General features: G+C 38.3%; 1 protein-coding gene and 1 long non-coding RNA gene across 5 annotated transcripts in view; one reads left to right on the top strand and one right to left on the bottom strand.

Annotated features, from left to right (window-relative positions):
* Positions 1-16,371, bottom strand: part of LOC116463292 (synaptonemal complex protein 2) — a 100,517-nt gene extending 84,146 nt beyond the window's left edge. For 2 of the 4 annotated variants that reach the window (XR_009212018.1, XM_032146330.2), the window contains exons 1-5: positions 4,633-4,829; positions 3,556-3,699; positions 2,602-2,730; positions 1,736-1,840; positions 1,401-1,425 (exon numbers count right to left, since the gene is read on the bottom strand). Coding sequence is in view for 1 of the 4 variants with exons in the window: in XM_032146330.2 (XP_032002221.1) it covers positions 1,401-1,425; positions 1,736-1,840; positions 2,602-2,730; positions 3,556-3,699; positions 4,633-4,656 (427 nt within the window). In the remaining 3 variants the exon portion in view is untranslated. The other 2 variants (XR_009212019.1, XR_009212020.1) reach the window with 2 other exon arrangements.
* LOC131382496 (uncharacterized) lies at positions 5,870-8,522 on the top strand. The gene is made up of 3 exons (XR_009212021.1): positions 5,870-6,137; positions 7,956-8,007; positions 8,191-8,522. It is a non-coding gene; the product is annotated as an uncharacterized LOC131382496 (long non-coding RNA).
* Positions 16,372-17,071: the final 700 nt, after the last annotated feature.

Raw genomic sequence — 17,071 nt, 5'->3', positions numbered from 1 at the left:
ATAACTTGGATCTGATTGCTTGGCACAAGCAGGCCACAAGTCAAAGAATGAGTAGGAACATATTCTGTATTCTCAGTTTACTATTGAAAATTTGTTCCATTAGATCAAAGGTTGGCAAACTATGGCCCACAAACTAAATGCAACTCACCGCCTGTTTTTGCATGACTGTATTACTCACCAGCAAGTGCTCTGTGAAAACTATTTGAATCTATCATGTTTTATTAAAACAGTGGTGTCAAAGGTGAACATCATTCACTCTCATCAGCTTAGCCATGGTCAGTTATTTGAATTTTTGTCAGAAGCAGAAGCTGAGTATTCGGACTTTCCCTACCACACAGCAGTCCAATGGCAGTGGGGTTTTATTGTGACTTTTTGATATCCAGCACCAAGACTGAAATTTTTCTGAACAAGAACTGTCCTCAACCTTTATTGCTGAATACTGAATGGCTCTGGTAATTAGCACTGGCTGCAGAGTTGACAATGTTTCTAAATGAATTTGGCACAAAATTACAAGACAAAATAATGCTTGCATCATGAACTTAACACTGCAGTGAAGTCATTCTGATAACTAAGGTGATCTGAAAGGCAAGTAATGCTATGCTGCTTTATACACTTCACAGACTGTCAAAGGTTAAAACAGGAAGCAACATCTCCATTTCCACACAAATTTGCAGGGAATATATTTTTTCCAAACTCCAACTACAGGTCTAGCAGTGTTTTTGGGCTTTGTTGTAAGTACAAAGGAAATTTCCACATTTCAAAATCCATTTAATTGTGCAACTGGGAAGCTTCCACATAACCTTCAATTGGAAGTGATTAATTGCAATGCAATGACATTCTAAAATGCAAATGTTAAGAACCTAACAATTCTATTAATGCCTTTCAAGTGATGAACACGCTCAATTAAAAGCATGCTTATGCACTGATATCAGTATTTGGCATTGTCTGCATGAAAAGCCATTTTCTAATGTGACATACATAAAACCTCATTATAGATAGGGATTAACAAATGAACATTTACAATCAATTTTGAAAACAGAACACTCTGAACCGTAATTAAATGAAATGTTATTCTCTCACAAAAAGAATGCAAGTTTCATTATTAGTAGATCTATATTACAAAAAAATTGTACAACTATATTTTCAATGGCATCAATAAATTATTTGTAGAAATTTGTTTTTCTTTCTTGTTATACAAGTACCTACATAATATTCTTAATTGTTTTTCTCTTGGACTACAAAGTCTAAAATATTTACTATCTAGCCCTTTACAGTAAAAGTTTGTTGATCCTTGAATCAGATAATGAGTTCTTAATACTAGGACAATACAATGAGAATTGTAAAATTATACTAAAACTCTAACAGTAATTTATTGTTCCAATAGAAAATAAGTATTATACCTTCATCACTGACATCATGTATGACCTGAAAAAAAGTGAATAACATTTAATTTACAAGTTACTATATATTACAAACCACTACAATATTATAAACCATTACAAATGGTATTGAAATGACAGATTACATTTTAACTCATAGCATAATTACTTTTTATTAACTAACCATTTAATTACATTTACCAGAATAAATGCTTTATACAATCTGAACAGACCAATCCAACCAAGTCACCAACCAATCTGTTAGTGACTTTTAGGCTCAGGGCACACAGAACACAAATTGTTTTTTAAATAAACACATGCTTTATAAACATCAGTGTAATCAACGTGATTTTTACCAGCAGAAGATCAACTAAGTCTTCTATCATATTTAGAACAGCTTCATCTTTTGAATTTCCTTGACTCTGAATAATCTCCTTGGATTTTTCAAACCAGGCAACCATGTAAAAAAAAAAAAAAAAGGAATGAACTTATTACTTTGAGTTCCATTTTAATAATTTTAAGAATGTACTTATCTATCTTTGCATAAACAGTAAACCTAGGAATAAAGACACATCAAAATTAAAATTTTAGTGTTGTATCAAAATAAATTCAAGTTTTTAAGGATCCTCCTTGTCTTTTTTTTAAACTATCTTTTCCCATTGTTTAAAATGGGAATAGATGAAGTTAATTTTGATTCCATGTAGAAGATCCTTATTTCCCCTTCAAATTTCTAGTTAGGGTACATTTATTATAATAGAAGGAAGTAAATTATCACAATTTAGACCATTTTGATATTGTTACTATATGAAAAGTTTTCATATTATTTTACCTTAATTCAGATATTTGAGTACATACATCTCAGATACTATTCTAGGTGCCAATAATGTAGCAATGAACAAAAGAGACAAAAATCAATATCCTACATCCTAGCATGGGAGACAAACAATATAAAAACAAAAAATGAAGTTAGATAATAAGAAGAGTTAAAGAGACAGTAAAGCAAGTAAAGGCCTTAGGGAGCTTAAACTCACATGATTATCAAGGAGTCTGTACAGTTTTCTTGTGATCTTTATATTTGTAACATATATCACAAGCTATAGAAATGTTTTATTCCCAACATTGTACATAAAGTTCCTATATTTTCAACAATTTGGATAATTTCTTATTAGAAAGCATATCTTTTATTTCATTCACATGAATATGTTACATATTCTATACTTATCTTTTGTATTAGTCCTTGTTTTATCATTGTTAGAAGTCCAGCTTGCCCCAATACACTGATATTTTTGCCACATCTTCCAAGAGAAACCAAAATGGCTGAAACATTGTGGGTATCCTCTTTATTAAGTTCCTGAAATAAAAGGTATACATTAAAATTTCTGTAAACACAAAACAGTATGAAATAGACATTGTACAAGGAGTGTTACACACATATTTTAATCTTCACAAATCCTGAAAGATGGTCATTTTAATCATCTCTATATTGCAACAGATGAAAATGTGGTTTAAGAATGCGACCTGCCCAAAGCCATACAGTCAGGGAATGACAAACTCAGGACAAAAATGGAAATCTGTATAAATCCAAGAAACTTTATACCATGATACAATGAATCAGCAACTTTCCATTCTAAAAAGCTCCATGTATTTAACTAACAGAAACAAGAAATTTTTATTCAATTTCTTGGATTCATAATGAATCTCAGATACTGGGGTGGGGGGATTATCAATAATCACCTTTTCTCATGTATGAAAATGCCTTAAATATGATCAATTAAATTCAAAGTTTGGGGTGATTTTTCTATGTTTTAGTTTTGACAGAAGTAGGCATTGTCTATGTAACATCAAGTATACACTGATAGGTTTTTTTAAAAATCTATCAACTTGTTTAAACTTCTAAGAGCTAAAGTATTTTTTCCCCAGTTTTGGTCACAGTTAATAGTAAAGCCCATGTGAACATATATTTTTGTATATTTTATTTGGGAAATGACATTCCAGTGTGTTGAGATTCCTCAAACAAACAAACAATAATAAGCAAATGGTGAAATAAGCATTTATTTATGTAATTATAACTGAGCTTGCCCAAGCCTATTCATTTTTTTCTAATGGAGTACTTCGTTCTAAAACTAGAGTTCTATCTAATAATTGTAACAATCATTGAGCAAAAATGAATATTTACCCTGCATATAAGGTTGTCCACCTTGTGGAAAAACTGTTTGCTGCATTTAATCTTCACATCTTCACAAATATCAATTTGTAAAAGTGTTTTCAAAGGTTTGAAATCATTTTTTCTTAAAGCATCATCAATGCATTTTTCCAACTGCTAGAGAAATATATTTAATGGCACATGCTGTATCAAAACCAAAATTACCTTATGCAATCTAGTAATTTGAGAACTGTTTTCACATGAAAACTCTCAAATGAACTCATAAAATATTAATTCACTTATTTTTTAAAAATATGGCCACTATTAAATTTGGAACAACTGAATTAGAAATTACATTTCTTTGATAATAAGACTGATTAGAAAAAAATATTTTACTAATATTTCCAATTCATATCTTTTGTTGCTAAGGTCACCTTTATGTCAACCTCAACAGAAACTTGATGAAAAAAGCAAAAAAGCTTTAAAGTAACGAATACTTAAACCATGAATAAAAGCCTAGCATACCTGACTACTAATCTCTTAACAGGGTTTAACTAGTAAAGAAAAAAATACATACAGACGGGTAAAAGCACCTTTTAGAAATTATGCCAACTAACATAACTTAAGCATTACCATTATATAATATTTATAACATTAATAAAATCTGTCATCTTGCTCTTAAAGTACAACTTCATTAATAACAAATGTTCATACTACAACTGATCACTAAACAGGTTTGGCTGTGAACTGCATACATGTTGAATAGATTATTAACACTTACACTTTACCTAAATACACAATATCTTAATCTCTAAAACTTAATACAAAAATATCCAAGCATAAATTATGCATAAATCAGCGCATAATTCTTTTCAATGTAAAAGGCAGGTATAAAGAATCAGCATTTTAATACTTTATAAATATTCTTAATACAGCTTTTGCAAACATCTACTGAATACATGAAAGAACACTTTATTTAAACTATTCTTGACCATTTCATAAAAACATGTAAGCTTTGTCACTGCTAAAAACATAGCACTGAATACCTATAAGTAAACAAAAAGTGATTTTCAGAATTAAAATACTTACTTTTGGTCTAGGACTACATACCTGGAGATCTGGTCTCATTGGCATTTTGACTTCATTTAAAAAAAAAAAAAAAAAAGCAAGACAAAATAAACACCTATAAAAGAAAGCATATATTTTCTGTATCTCACAATCTGTTTCATGTGTTTAACAGTTTAAATATCTTACACACATAAATATGCATTTGTTATTTATACCACAGGCAATATTGTTTAACTTCCTCACTAAACACTTACCTATTTATTAAATTACACATTTGAATATGATCAAAGAAGTTTCTAGAGAAAAGCCTGAAGATTATTTAGTCAAGCTCTTCCTTTTTTATAGATTACTTAATGTCAAATATCCTGCCAAAAGGTCACAAAGCTAGTTAGTAAAACAATAACCTGGATCTCCCTTTCCAGTGATTCCCTGCTATAATTGTTCCACCTTTGAGAACAAGGAAAAAAAAACTCTTGAATTAATGTGTAAATGAAATTTGGGCTATTAATATTCAAGAAAGGAGGAATAGGCAGATATACTAACAATGAACAGGATCAAAATATGCAAGGAAAGGAGTGAGGAAAAGATAACTCAAGTACATTTAATATGTCCACAAGAGTGTTCAGGAAAGAAAGAACCCCCAGTTTCTGGTTGAATGCTGAAATTAAGGTGAGGACCTCATTTTCCCAAAGTTATCTGGGTCCTTAAAGACCATGGGATGCAAATACAAATAACTGCCACAAATTAATATATTGCAATATGGCTAATAGAAAGTATCCACCAGGTTCTAAAGAGAGATTCCATGCTAATGAAAACAGGACCAAAAATAGATTAAATCACTTCAAACAATCCTATCTTGTGTGTTTCTGACAAGGACCAAAGATAAAGGTCATTGATTCTCCCTGCCATGAACACCTAAGGAACTAACATTATTTTGGTCAAGAAAATGCAAATCATTGCTGTAGTCATCCTCAAAGCTCTGTATCCCTATTTTGTTTTGTAGAATATGCATAATTATTTGCTTGTCTTTTTTGGAACCAAGTACTAAAGGTCATTCTGAGAGGAACCATGTGCCTGAGAGTATTATTCATTTATAAATAATAAAGTCTGATGATTATGTTTTTTACCATCTCATTTTAATAATTATGGAAATGTTTTTTAAAAATATTGTATGTTACAAGACTCCATGTCTACAAAAAAAAATTTTTTTTAATTCGCTGGGTATGGTGGTGTGTGCCTGTAATCCCAGCTACTCTGGAGACTGGGGTGAGAAATTGCTTGAGCCTAGAAGTTGAAGGTTACAGTGAGCTATGACCACAACACTGTACTCTAGCCTGGGCAAGAGAGGGAGACTCTGTCTCTAAAATAAACAAAAAGAATGCATGTCATCATTTCCAAGGTAACCACTAAATGAGTAGTGAAAGAATACACAACTACTAAGCTAAGTGGGGGAGGGAGGCTGTAATGTTTTCATTTTAATCAATCCAGAGAGAGAGAAAGAGAAAGAGACCCAGAACAAGAAAGAAAAACAGGAAACACAAAGTAAGGTGACAGATTAAAAGTTACATATCAGTAATTACATTGAAAGTAAAATATATTAAATACTCTGAAGAAGTAAGAATATGTTACCCTCCCAATATGCTGCTCTGACATATCGACTATTTTAAATTAAGGGCACTTAACAAAAAACAGCAGGTACAAGATCACTCCCACCTTCATTGTTTCCTAAAAGCAGGAAATGGAATTCCCATGCGAAAGATGTCCTCCCTGTACCAAAAGGGAAGTAATCTTATAATCAAGGAGGGGAAGTTAAAATCAAGAAAACCTGTACAACCAAACTTTGTTAAACCAACCCTTATCTTCCTAGTCATTTCTCCACCCAATTAACTACCCTAGCCTAAAGCCTCTTTGCCTTATTTCACAACTTACTATTCTTTGTCCAATTCAATATATAACTGACCCTAACTACTTCTTTGGGTCTTCATGTTCTTATGAGAGATCCTGTGTCATGTAAAACTTGTATTAAAGAAATTTGTGTGCTTTTCTCCAGTTGATCTATGTCAATTTAACTCTAAATGGGAACAGGTAAAGTTTTGCCCCTACAGCTCCAATTAAAAGTCAGATTGTCCTCAAAGGATCAGTGCTTGAAGGACGGATACTCCATTTTCCATAATGTGCTCATTTAACATTGCATGCCTGTATCAAAACATCTCATGTACTCTATTGACACCTACTATGTACTCACAAAAATTAAAAAGTTGGATTGTCGGGTAGGTTAATAATTTTTAAAACTATATGCTGTCCAAAAATATTATATTTTAAGAGATATACCTTAAATAAAGGGCTATCGAACAGTTGGAAATAAAAAGAAAAGATAGCTACCACACAAACAAAAGAAAGCTAATAAAACTATATTACTGTTGGATTTACCATAAAAGTCCAACACAGATGGAACTGAAAAGAGAATCCAGAAACAGACCTATACATATGACTTGATTTATGATCAAGGTAGAACACAAAACAGTAAGGAAAGGGTAAGATAATCTTTTCAATTAATCTATACTGCTCAACTGGATGTTCATAAGAAATACAACAAAACCTCACTACTTCATACCAACCATCTCATACCATATGCAAACACCATTTCCAGGTGGAATGAAAATTAAAAACAATTAAGTTTCTAGAACATCTTCATGACCATGCAATAAGCAATAAGCAAGATTATAAAAAGCTCTAACCATAAAAGACAACTGATAAGTCGGACAACCTTAAAATTAGAAACACTTGTTCAATGAGAACACATGGATACAAGGAGGGGAACAACACACACGGGCCTGGTGGGGCGGCAGGAAGGAGAGCATCAGGAAAAACAGCTAATGCATGCTGAGTTTAATACTTACAGGTTGATAGGTGCAGCGAACCACCATGACACACATCTTCCTATGCAACAAACCTGCACATCTTGCACATGTAGCCCAGAACTTAAAATAACCTATTGATTTTCTCAATCCACGAGCATAGGATTTAACAAAAGAAAGAACTCTGTGGGAAAACATCATTGAGAGAACAAGGCAGGCCATACAGATGAAAATATTTTTCTCTTGTACATTATTCACTTGTGTGAATATTCACAACTGTTACTAAGTTATTTGGTTATCAATTAATGTAAACATACTCTTGGAAATATGAACTGAATAAAAGGGTCCTATTTTGGCACCACAGCCTATTTAATGTCATAGCCTCTGACCTTCCACCTTCAAAAGAGTCTATAACTCTGACCAGTTGCCTCACTTGTTAATGTATTGCCCTGGTAACAAGGTTATAATTGACATCTTTGATTCCTAAATGTTTTAAATACAGGTAAGATTTCTTCATCAAACAGAGGATTACTGGGACTACTACTTCTCCCAAATGCATGTAGGTACTATAATTTATTATCAATCTGTTAGATTTCTTTTTTTAAGAAAACCACAAGTTCATGAGTGTTCATTTAGATTAAGTGAAGCACAACAATACTGCCTGCTTTAAAACCTCACTAGTTTGTCAAAACCTTACAGAGAACTGTGGAAATAACAGCTCTGAATTTATGTTTGTCTATAGGCTCAGAATTCTTCCTAATCCCACCTCCTAGTATTAAGGAAACAAACTTCAGAAGCAACAAAAGCAGCTTCCATTCAGGAATCTGCTAGGAGACAGTCTGCAGCCAAAACAAATATGGATTGGAGGAGGAACCTTCTCCTGTAAGACAGGTTTCATAAATCGGAGAAATTCCGTAAGGGATGGAATTGTGCCAACTGCCTCTGTAACAACAAGAAAAATGTTTGCTCACAGCTATGTGTGGACTCTTACTGTATTAATTTCCTAGGGTTGCCTTAACAAAGTGCCACAAACTGGATGGCTTAGAACAGCAGAAATTATCTCAGTGTGGAGGCAAGACGTTTGAAACAAAGGGGTCAGTAGGATCATACTCCCTCTGAAAGTGCTAGAAGAAGGATCTTTAAGCTTCTGGTAGCTGCCGACATTCCTTGACTTGTGGCAGCATAAATCCAGTCTCTGCCTCCTTTATCACATGGTATTCTTCCTTTTACTTTTCACATTGTCTTCTATGCATATCTGTATCCAAATTTCCCCTTTTTATAAATATATATTGGATTAGGGCCCACCCTAATAACTTAAATAACTTAATAAGTTTATAACTTAACTTGGCTAAATGCAAAAGACCCTATTTCCAGAAAAGGTCACATTCTGAGATACTGGGAATTAGAATCTCACATATCTTTTTAGGGGAACACAATTCAACCCATAACAGTCACTACATAAAGCCCAAACTTAATTCAATATTGGAATGCCAAAAACATGGGATTCAAAGAAGAAATAAAAGTTGAGGTTTTGAATGTACTGGGTGGGGAAGGAAAACATGTCATATAAGAGCTAGTAACCAGGGCAGCCTGGGTTACGCCTACACATAAGGCAGCAATGCCATTACAGGGTGACATAATTCTAGAAATTTTCCTCAAATGTAGTGCCAAAATTAGCCTCTTGCTGAAATATTTTCTCCACTTCAATTAAAGTGAAACAAGTCAGATTCTGGATAACTGACAGAGATTGGTCTACTGGAAAGTTTTAAGAAAAGAAGAACCATCATCTCGAGCTACTCTCTTCCCCTGCCCCCATACCGCTGAGACTGCTGAATCGATCTTTGGTAGTGCTAAGTACTAGGTAATAGAAATTTTTTATTTTCTGAAATTACTGCACCAAGGACCAAGCATTGGCAATTTTTCTATGTTGAAACAGGTCCAGTAATGTGCTAAGCATAATGTCCTACTAATTTTTGAATGCTTTAAAAGATAATATATACCAGAACTTTGGCATTGAACGGTTTCTGAGAACGTATGACTGGTACTTCCTTTCCATGGAAGACAGCTGAAGCTACAGCTGATGAATGAACTCCAACTCCACCAAAGAATCTGCCTGCACTTGAACATAATGAGATTTGTTGAGAATGTGTATTTGGGACTTTAAGTTAAAAATTTTGGCCTTTAGACTTTTAAATTCAGAAGCACAAAAAAAGGATTCTGGACATTTAAATCTTTCAGTCCTTGATCTTTAACTTGTAAAGGGTTTTAATCTTGCAACCTTAATGTTCCCTGAGATGTTCAAAACAGAAAATCTTTATATTCAAATTTGTTGGCATTTTACTGCTGAAACATCTTTATGTATTGCCAAATACCTTTGTTCAGTATAGTACATCAAAGGCTCTACCATCTATCTAGAGATAATTTGGAATGGGAAGTAAAATAAACAATGACATTTCTGCCTCAGATATAGAGTGGCATTAGATTTTAATTTTCTGTTCTAGCCCAAAGTACAATCTTCTTCCAGGGTCAACATCTAAAGTTCTTCCACAATCCAAAGAGAATACCCAAAAGAAGGTAACGGCCTTATGAAGAAAGGAAAAGAACCATCCAGATAAATCTCCTCCAGAAAACAGGTTAATAATTAAGTGAACAAAAAGCTAGGAAATGTTAGAGAAGTACCTTTTCCCTACTCCCAGCTTCCGTGAGAAAGGCTGAGTATACTATCGGCCTCTCTCGATTCCTTTAATTTACATCACCACTGAGGACCTGGAAGTATTTGATTGGTAAACTTGGGAAGGAAAATGAGCCAGGCTCAGCTCAGCTCCACTCTTTTGTTTACATGAAAACTGAAAGAGGGGTTTCATGTTGTTTTCAGTTTTGTTCCTTCTGGAAGCTCTGCCCCTGTGAGAAAGTCAACATTTTGCTCTGTCCTTTTTCTCTGGAGTCAATACAGTAAGCTTTCTCTTCCAGGGTGGAAGGTGAAAAATGCAGGGCTGGAAAGGTCTAACTCAATTACCTTGCAGTGCCTCGGGCAGTAAGTTTGCTTAATTCTGGAGCTCAGTATTAGCAAATTCACTAGGCCAACAACCTAAACTAACACCCATGAACATAGCCAATATAGGACTAATGAAGGTTACGTTTCTTTTCCTACTCAGTCAGAACCCAGGAAGAAAGAGGAATGCTGTTTATCAGAGGACCTTTGAGAGATTCCATCAAGGCTCAGCATAAATATCTACGGTGTTCCTTTTTATATTAGCAATAATCAGACAATTGAATTTTTTAATATAGATAACTAAAATGAATAAATCTAACAAAAAGATCTTAACAAGAGATATGAATACATGCAGTTGTTCCTATTCATTAATGGAAGGACTTAACATTATAAAACCATCAATGCTTCACTAAAATAAATATCTGAATTGCTAAACTCCAAAGCAATTCCAGTAAAAACCACAAAATAATAATTTGAGAGATCTGGCTAATTCTTTTAAAATATATATGGAGGAATAATGCTGCTCTAATACTAAAATAACTTTTAAAATATTAGAGAAGAAAAATCACCTTATTTGATATTAAAACATGTTACAAAGTCACAAGAAATAACTATAAACAGTGAAGTATTAAGAATGGAAAACAAATGGATCAATAAAACAAAACAGAATTCAAATGCATACTCAAGCACATACTGGAAGTTCATATTTGAGTCAGATGGTTTTGCAAATCAGGGGAAAGGTAAACTGGTCAATAAGTGGTCTGGGAAAAGTGACTTGGCATGTGGAAAAAATAACATTAGAAATCTATTTTGCCGTAAAAAAAATAAGGTCTAGATAAATTAACTACATGAATGTAAAAAGTAAATGTTTAAAAACTATTAGCAGAAAATATCAAGGCTATCACTAAGATGTTCCAACAGGAAAGAATTTAAAACAAAACGCTCAAAACATAAAAAGTAATAGATTTTAACTTTTTGTGCATCACTGTAAAAGAGAGGCAGCATACTAGGGAGACATTTGCAATGGAATAAGAGACTAAGGATTAACATAAAAAGAATTATCATGACGAACTTAACAAATCAAGGAGAAAAAAAGCAATAACTCAACAGCAAAAACAGAAAAGAAGAGGTCATTCAGAAAATAAAACTTAACTGCCTAATAAAGAAATGAAAATGCTACCTCCATAGTAATCTGAATGCTAGTAAAACAATAACCAGTCCCCTCTCCACCATCCACCAGATCGGCAAAAACTAAAGAAACTGATACTACCAAGTCACAGTGGGAATAAAGGAAATTGGAAATCATGTATGTACTCCTGGTGGGAAGTAAATAACTGCACTTTGAAAAAGAGTTTGATAGCATTGGGTAAAAATGTAAACTTGAATACCATATGACGCAGTAGTTCCACTTCTAATTTTACACTTTAAAGAAACTCAAAAGCACAAAGAGAATATACAAATATTTACTGAAGCATTTCTTCTAATATCAAGAAACTGAAACTGCCTCTGTCAGTGTGCTGGGTGAGGAGGTAAACATGACATGTGGTGAGTGATGCAACTGAATTCAGTAGCTGAATATAATGAAGAAGATCTGTATCTCAGAATACGGTGCATCTCAAACACAATATAAAGCATAAAAAATGCAGAATGAGATAATAGAGATTCTTTAAGTAAAATCTAAAGTATACTTAATAAAGGCTTATATGCACTGTTATTGATATGTGTGTATCTGTGTAAGACCAGAGGATACTTTATTAAAGAAGGATACAAATACTGGGCATATGAACATTGGATGATTTGCACAGGTAAGGAAAATAACCCTAGGGATAGGGAATAAAATGGACCAAAAGACAAAAAAAAAAAAGAGAATTTTGATTGTTTAATTTTTTATTTAGAGGAGCGTAGTAAAGCATGGTGTCTAGACTGAGAATACAATGGATTAAATTAACTGAATTCTGTTTCCTAAGGTTCAACATACACTCATATATACCCTTTCAATCACCACAACCATTAGGACAGAGCAAAAGAGGCCCCTGCTATGCGCTCTATATAGTGCAATCTCTTTCTCACTATCTCTTATTACGGAGCACACAGGCATCTCTATTAGCTCAAAATCCAGGACTCAGCCCTACCCCCAGAAAGTCTATAACCATGAACGCATTATTCATTCTCATAACTCTATCCTTCAGGCCCCTGGACTTCCTTTGCCTATGCCTATGAAAGAAGAGGACTGCAATTAATTACACTATTCTGCTTACTTTATGTGTGTCTGAATTTTCCATAATAAAAAAAATGCTTGAAGAAGTCGGGGAGTGTGAAGCCATAATTGAATAGAGAAGGTTTCAGATTGTGCTAATGCTAATATTTTAGTCTCTGCTTCAGAACAAAGATAGCATGTGAGCAAGTGCTTAGGTAAGAGAAAAGAGATGTTGTCAAATCCTTCCCCTGCAAAGCAAGAATACAGCTGATTCTTGCATGACGAGATATTACTTAACAGTGCCAAATGCCCATCTTCTTCCTTCTCTTTTTATTCCAATTTGTGACTCTAGAAATACCAGCAAATTAGTGCACAGTGTTTGCAACAGTAGCACATGGTGGCTGAGGAACATTCTGTAGTAGTAAGCAATCCATATTAATATATATGTGGATCTAGACATAAACTACGTGAACATGATATGGACTCTTTACATTAGACAGTAAGCAAACACTAAAATAGTGAATAAATGTATTGTTATATTTAATATGGTAATTATTCAAAAATAAGCAATTCCAGTGTTATTAAAATATTTTTAAGGAAACTATTCATTAATTACAATTCTATGATAATTTTAATATTTAAGAATTTTTTAAAGAAAAATACTTTTTACACCTATTTTATGTTTGTGATATAAACCCAAATTTGATACATTTTGAGTATAACACATTGAGTAATTACAGTTTTAACCCTTAGATCATGGCTGTCAATAGTAAGTCAGTAAACGTCTTCATTATAACATGATTTTTAAAATAAAAATGAACTATATGTAGTAACTTATGAATTATGTATTTTATCACTTATTCAAAGATTACCAGTCCATCATCAGCTATCCATAATAAATGCATTCAGTTATCTTTGGTACTTTTCAGGATTCAGTCATAAAAATAATAGCCTTGGCTGGTGGCTTATGCCTGTAATGCTGGTGGCTAGCACTGTGGGAGGCCCAGGCAAGAGGACTGCTCAAGCCCACGAGCTCCAGACCAGCATGGACAACATGGTGAGATCCTATTTCTACAAAAATAAAAGCCTGGCCTGGTGGCTCGCAGCTGTGGTCTAGCTAATCAGGAGGCTGAAGTGGGAGGTCCAGGTTTCAGTGAGCCATGTTCACGCTACTGCACTCCCACCTCGGCGACAGAGCAAGACCCTGTCTCAATAATAATAATAATAGCCATACATGTATTTTTCTATTTTTGATGCAGTGAAAGTGTATTTGTGAAATTTGAGCCTATTTTATTTTACAATTTGAAAACTTGATTTAAAACTTTAAATACTTAAAATATGTTGTGGGGGCTCCATTTATACTCTCTCCCTAGGGCCAGCAACTGTTGAAGCAGGCTTGCCCATTAGCATATGCTTTATCTGTTTTCAGAACTAAAGCAATTTGAAACAGTGTATTTTACAAAGTGCCCTGAGACGTTAATTACAGCACATAAAAAAGTACAGCCAAAGAGGCACATAAAGCTAACAAGATGGTTTTAGTTTCTTTTTTTTTTTTTTTTTTTTTTTTTGAGACGGAGTCTCGCTCTTTCACCCAGGCTGGAGTGCAGTGGCGCGATCTCGGCTCACTGCAGGCTCCGCCCCCCGGGGTTCACGCCATTCTCCTGCCTCAGCCTCCCTTGTAGCTGGGACTACAGGCGCCTGCCACCTCGCCCGGCTAATTTTTTGTATTTTTAGTAGAGACGGGGTTTCACCGTGTTAGCCAGGATGGTCTTGATCTCCTGACCTCGTGATCCGCCCGCCTCGGCCTCCCAAAGTGCTGGGATTACAGGCGTGAGCCACCACGCCCAGCCGATGGTTTTAGTTTCTAATCTACTTTTGCACGAAGTCAGTTGGGGAAAAACAAACCAAGGAAAGCAAACTGAATAATCAGGTTACACACACACACGCCTCAAAGCTGAATGTATACAGGCCACAATAGAGTCAAAAGCACAGCACTATCCACAATATCAAACAAGTTAACATTTGCAAATGAAAGACAAGGCTAACTCTAAAAAGAAACAAAAGTTACACACTTATTTTTTCCAGCCTCATGAGGAAACAATTTAAAGGATCTTTAGGAACTACTACTATGTAACAGAACGACTGCGGAAACCGAGAACAGAATAATAATGTTTCAAGACAAGCATGGACTTACCTGTCAAGCAGGCTTTGGGCCGCAGTTTACTGAACTGGGGGACTGGTTAGCGAGCAACACGGAGAACTAGTAAGAAGATAACTGTGTATCTGCAGGCAGATAAAGGGGTTACGGATAAAAACAACAACAAAGAAAACAATTTGGCAGATGGGGGAGGCAAAGATTTTCCCCCAAAGGAAAAATTGCTGAATGAATGCAAGCAGCAGTGGATAATTCAAAGTCCCCTCTGCCATGGCAACCAACACAGTTAAGGTGTCCAAAAAGACATCAAAGGCGAATGAAGGGGAGAGAAGGCGTCCTCCTCCTCCTATCATGACTAAAATAAAAATATAGGCCAGGCGAGGTGGCTCACACCTGTAATCCCAGCACTTTGGGAGGCCAAGGCAGGTGGATCACCTGAGGTCAGGAGTTCGAGACTAGCTGGGCCAATATGGAGAAACCGTCTCTCTACTAAAAATACCAAATTAGCTGGGTGTGGTGGCGCGCCAGGTAGTCCCAGTTACTCCGGAGGCTGAAGCAGGAGAATCGCTTGAACCCGGGAGACGGAGGTTGCACTGACCCGAGATCGCACCACTAAACTCCAGCCTGGGTGATAGAGCGAGACTCCGTCTCAAAAAACAAAACAAAACAAAACGAAAAAAAAGTAGACGCTGCCGCATTCGCAGATGCTCGGCCAGCCTGGAGCCTAGTCCAGAAGAGGCCGCACGTGGAGCCACGTGTCGCACACCGAGCGCTCCAGGGCGGGTCAGGCCCAGCTGCACGAAGGGGGCGGCGGCCTCAGCCGCAAGGAGAGGCGGCAGGTGGGGGCGGCGGGAGGGAAAGAGGGGGGAAGGGACTGACGGCGCGGAGCAGGGGGAACGTTTTGCGAGCACTCCCTTCTTCCCTAAGCGGAACTGGCAGTGGCAACAACGAGGCTGAAGGCGAAGTCCCTGCTCCCACCGCCGGCACAGTGACCCCTTTTTCCAAGGGTCGCCCCCGAACCAACAAAGCACACACACCCGAGATACGCCCCAGGCCGCAGCGCCAACCCCCCTGCAGGTGCCCCGGGGGCAGGCGAGCAGCGGTCCCCAGGGCTCCCGGCGCCACGGCTTCTCCCGCACCCACCCCTCAGCCTCCTCCGGCCAGCGACGCGCGCAGCCCCCGGCCCGCTCCCCGCTCGCCAGGCGCACCGCCCCGCGCCTCAGCCACCTTGACAGAGTCGCCCACGCGCGTGGGCGGCTGCGAGCGCCCATTTCCCATCCCCGAGGCCGAGGCCGAGGCCGGCGAGGCAGGTGCTGATGGGGAGCCTCGAGCCTGCGCGAGCCACCCTCGCCGCGAACTCTGCACAGCCCACGCCCTGGCCCAGCCTCGGGGCTTCCCCTCCGCCGAGTGCCGCAGAGCCGCACCCCCTCTCCCTCGGCAGCTTCCACAACGGCTCCGCATCAACCGTCGGAAGCTTGTCGCCTGCCGGCTTGGAAGGCCAAGCCGAAGCCGCACCCTCCCTCCGCGCCCCGCCGTGGGGGAAGCCCACCTAGGCACTCTGCTCAACCTGCCTGCGGAAGGAAGCCTCCACGTAGTGTCGGTGGAGCCGCCCCCTAAACCGCTGAGCGTCGCAACTCTGCGCCTCAGGGACCGCCGCGGCGCCTCAGGCGAACGGCGGAAGGCGGGAAGCGCCCGCCCAATCAGCGCCAGGTGCGGTCGATAGTGCGTCCAATCGGCGTCGCCGCCATCCAGGTCCCGCCCCCCAGACGCTCGCCGGGGTCGCCCGAGGCCTGAGCCAATGGGGACGCGGTGGGCGCGGCTCAGGCCGGGCCCTCAGGTGAGTGGGTCCCGGCTGTCCCCGCGCTTCGGCCCGTCCTCCCGCGCTGCGCTCTCCTGATGAACGCCCCGCGAGCGGAGTCGCCCCCGCCAGCGAGGGGACGCGCTGCCTTGACTGGGGCCCTGGCCCCGGGACAGGCGAGCAGGAAGGGATGGAAGGGACGGAAGCGCGGGCGGGACCAGGAGGAGCCCATCCCCGCGCCATGCGTCCCCAGAGCCACTGGGACCCGCGGCTCCAGCCAACCCTGCGGTGGCGAGCCGGAACGGGGAACCAGGGCGCCGGGTCGACGACTCCTGGGTGAGGCCCGGCTCCTGCCAGCAGGGGGCGCAGGGCCGCCTGGGCTCCTGGGTGCGGGTGCCGGAGGGCGGGAGGGACCGCAGGTCCCGAGACGGGGTGCTGAGCTGGGTACCCAACTGCGTATTCCTAGGCTCTTTCAGACGTT

Source organism: Hylobates moloch, unplaced genomic scaffold (assembly GCF_009828535.3).
Source record: "Hylobates moloch isolate HMO894 unplaced genomic scaffold, HMol_V3 SCAFFOLD_32, whole genome shotgun sequence".
Lineage (NCBI taxonomy): Eukaryota > Metazoa > Chordata > Mammalia > Primates > Hylobatidae > Hylobates > Hylobates moloch.
Note: the sequence above shows the minus strand (reverse complement) of the source record. Positions and strands in the feature narration are given on the sequence as shown.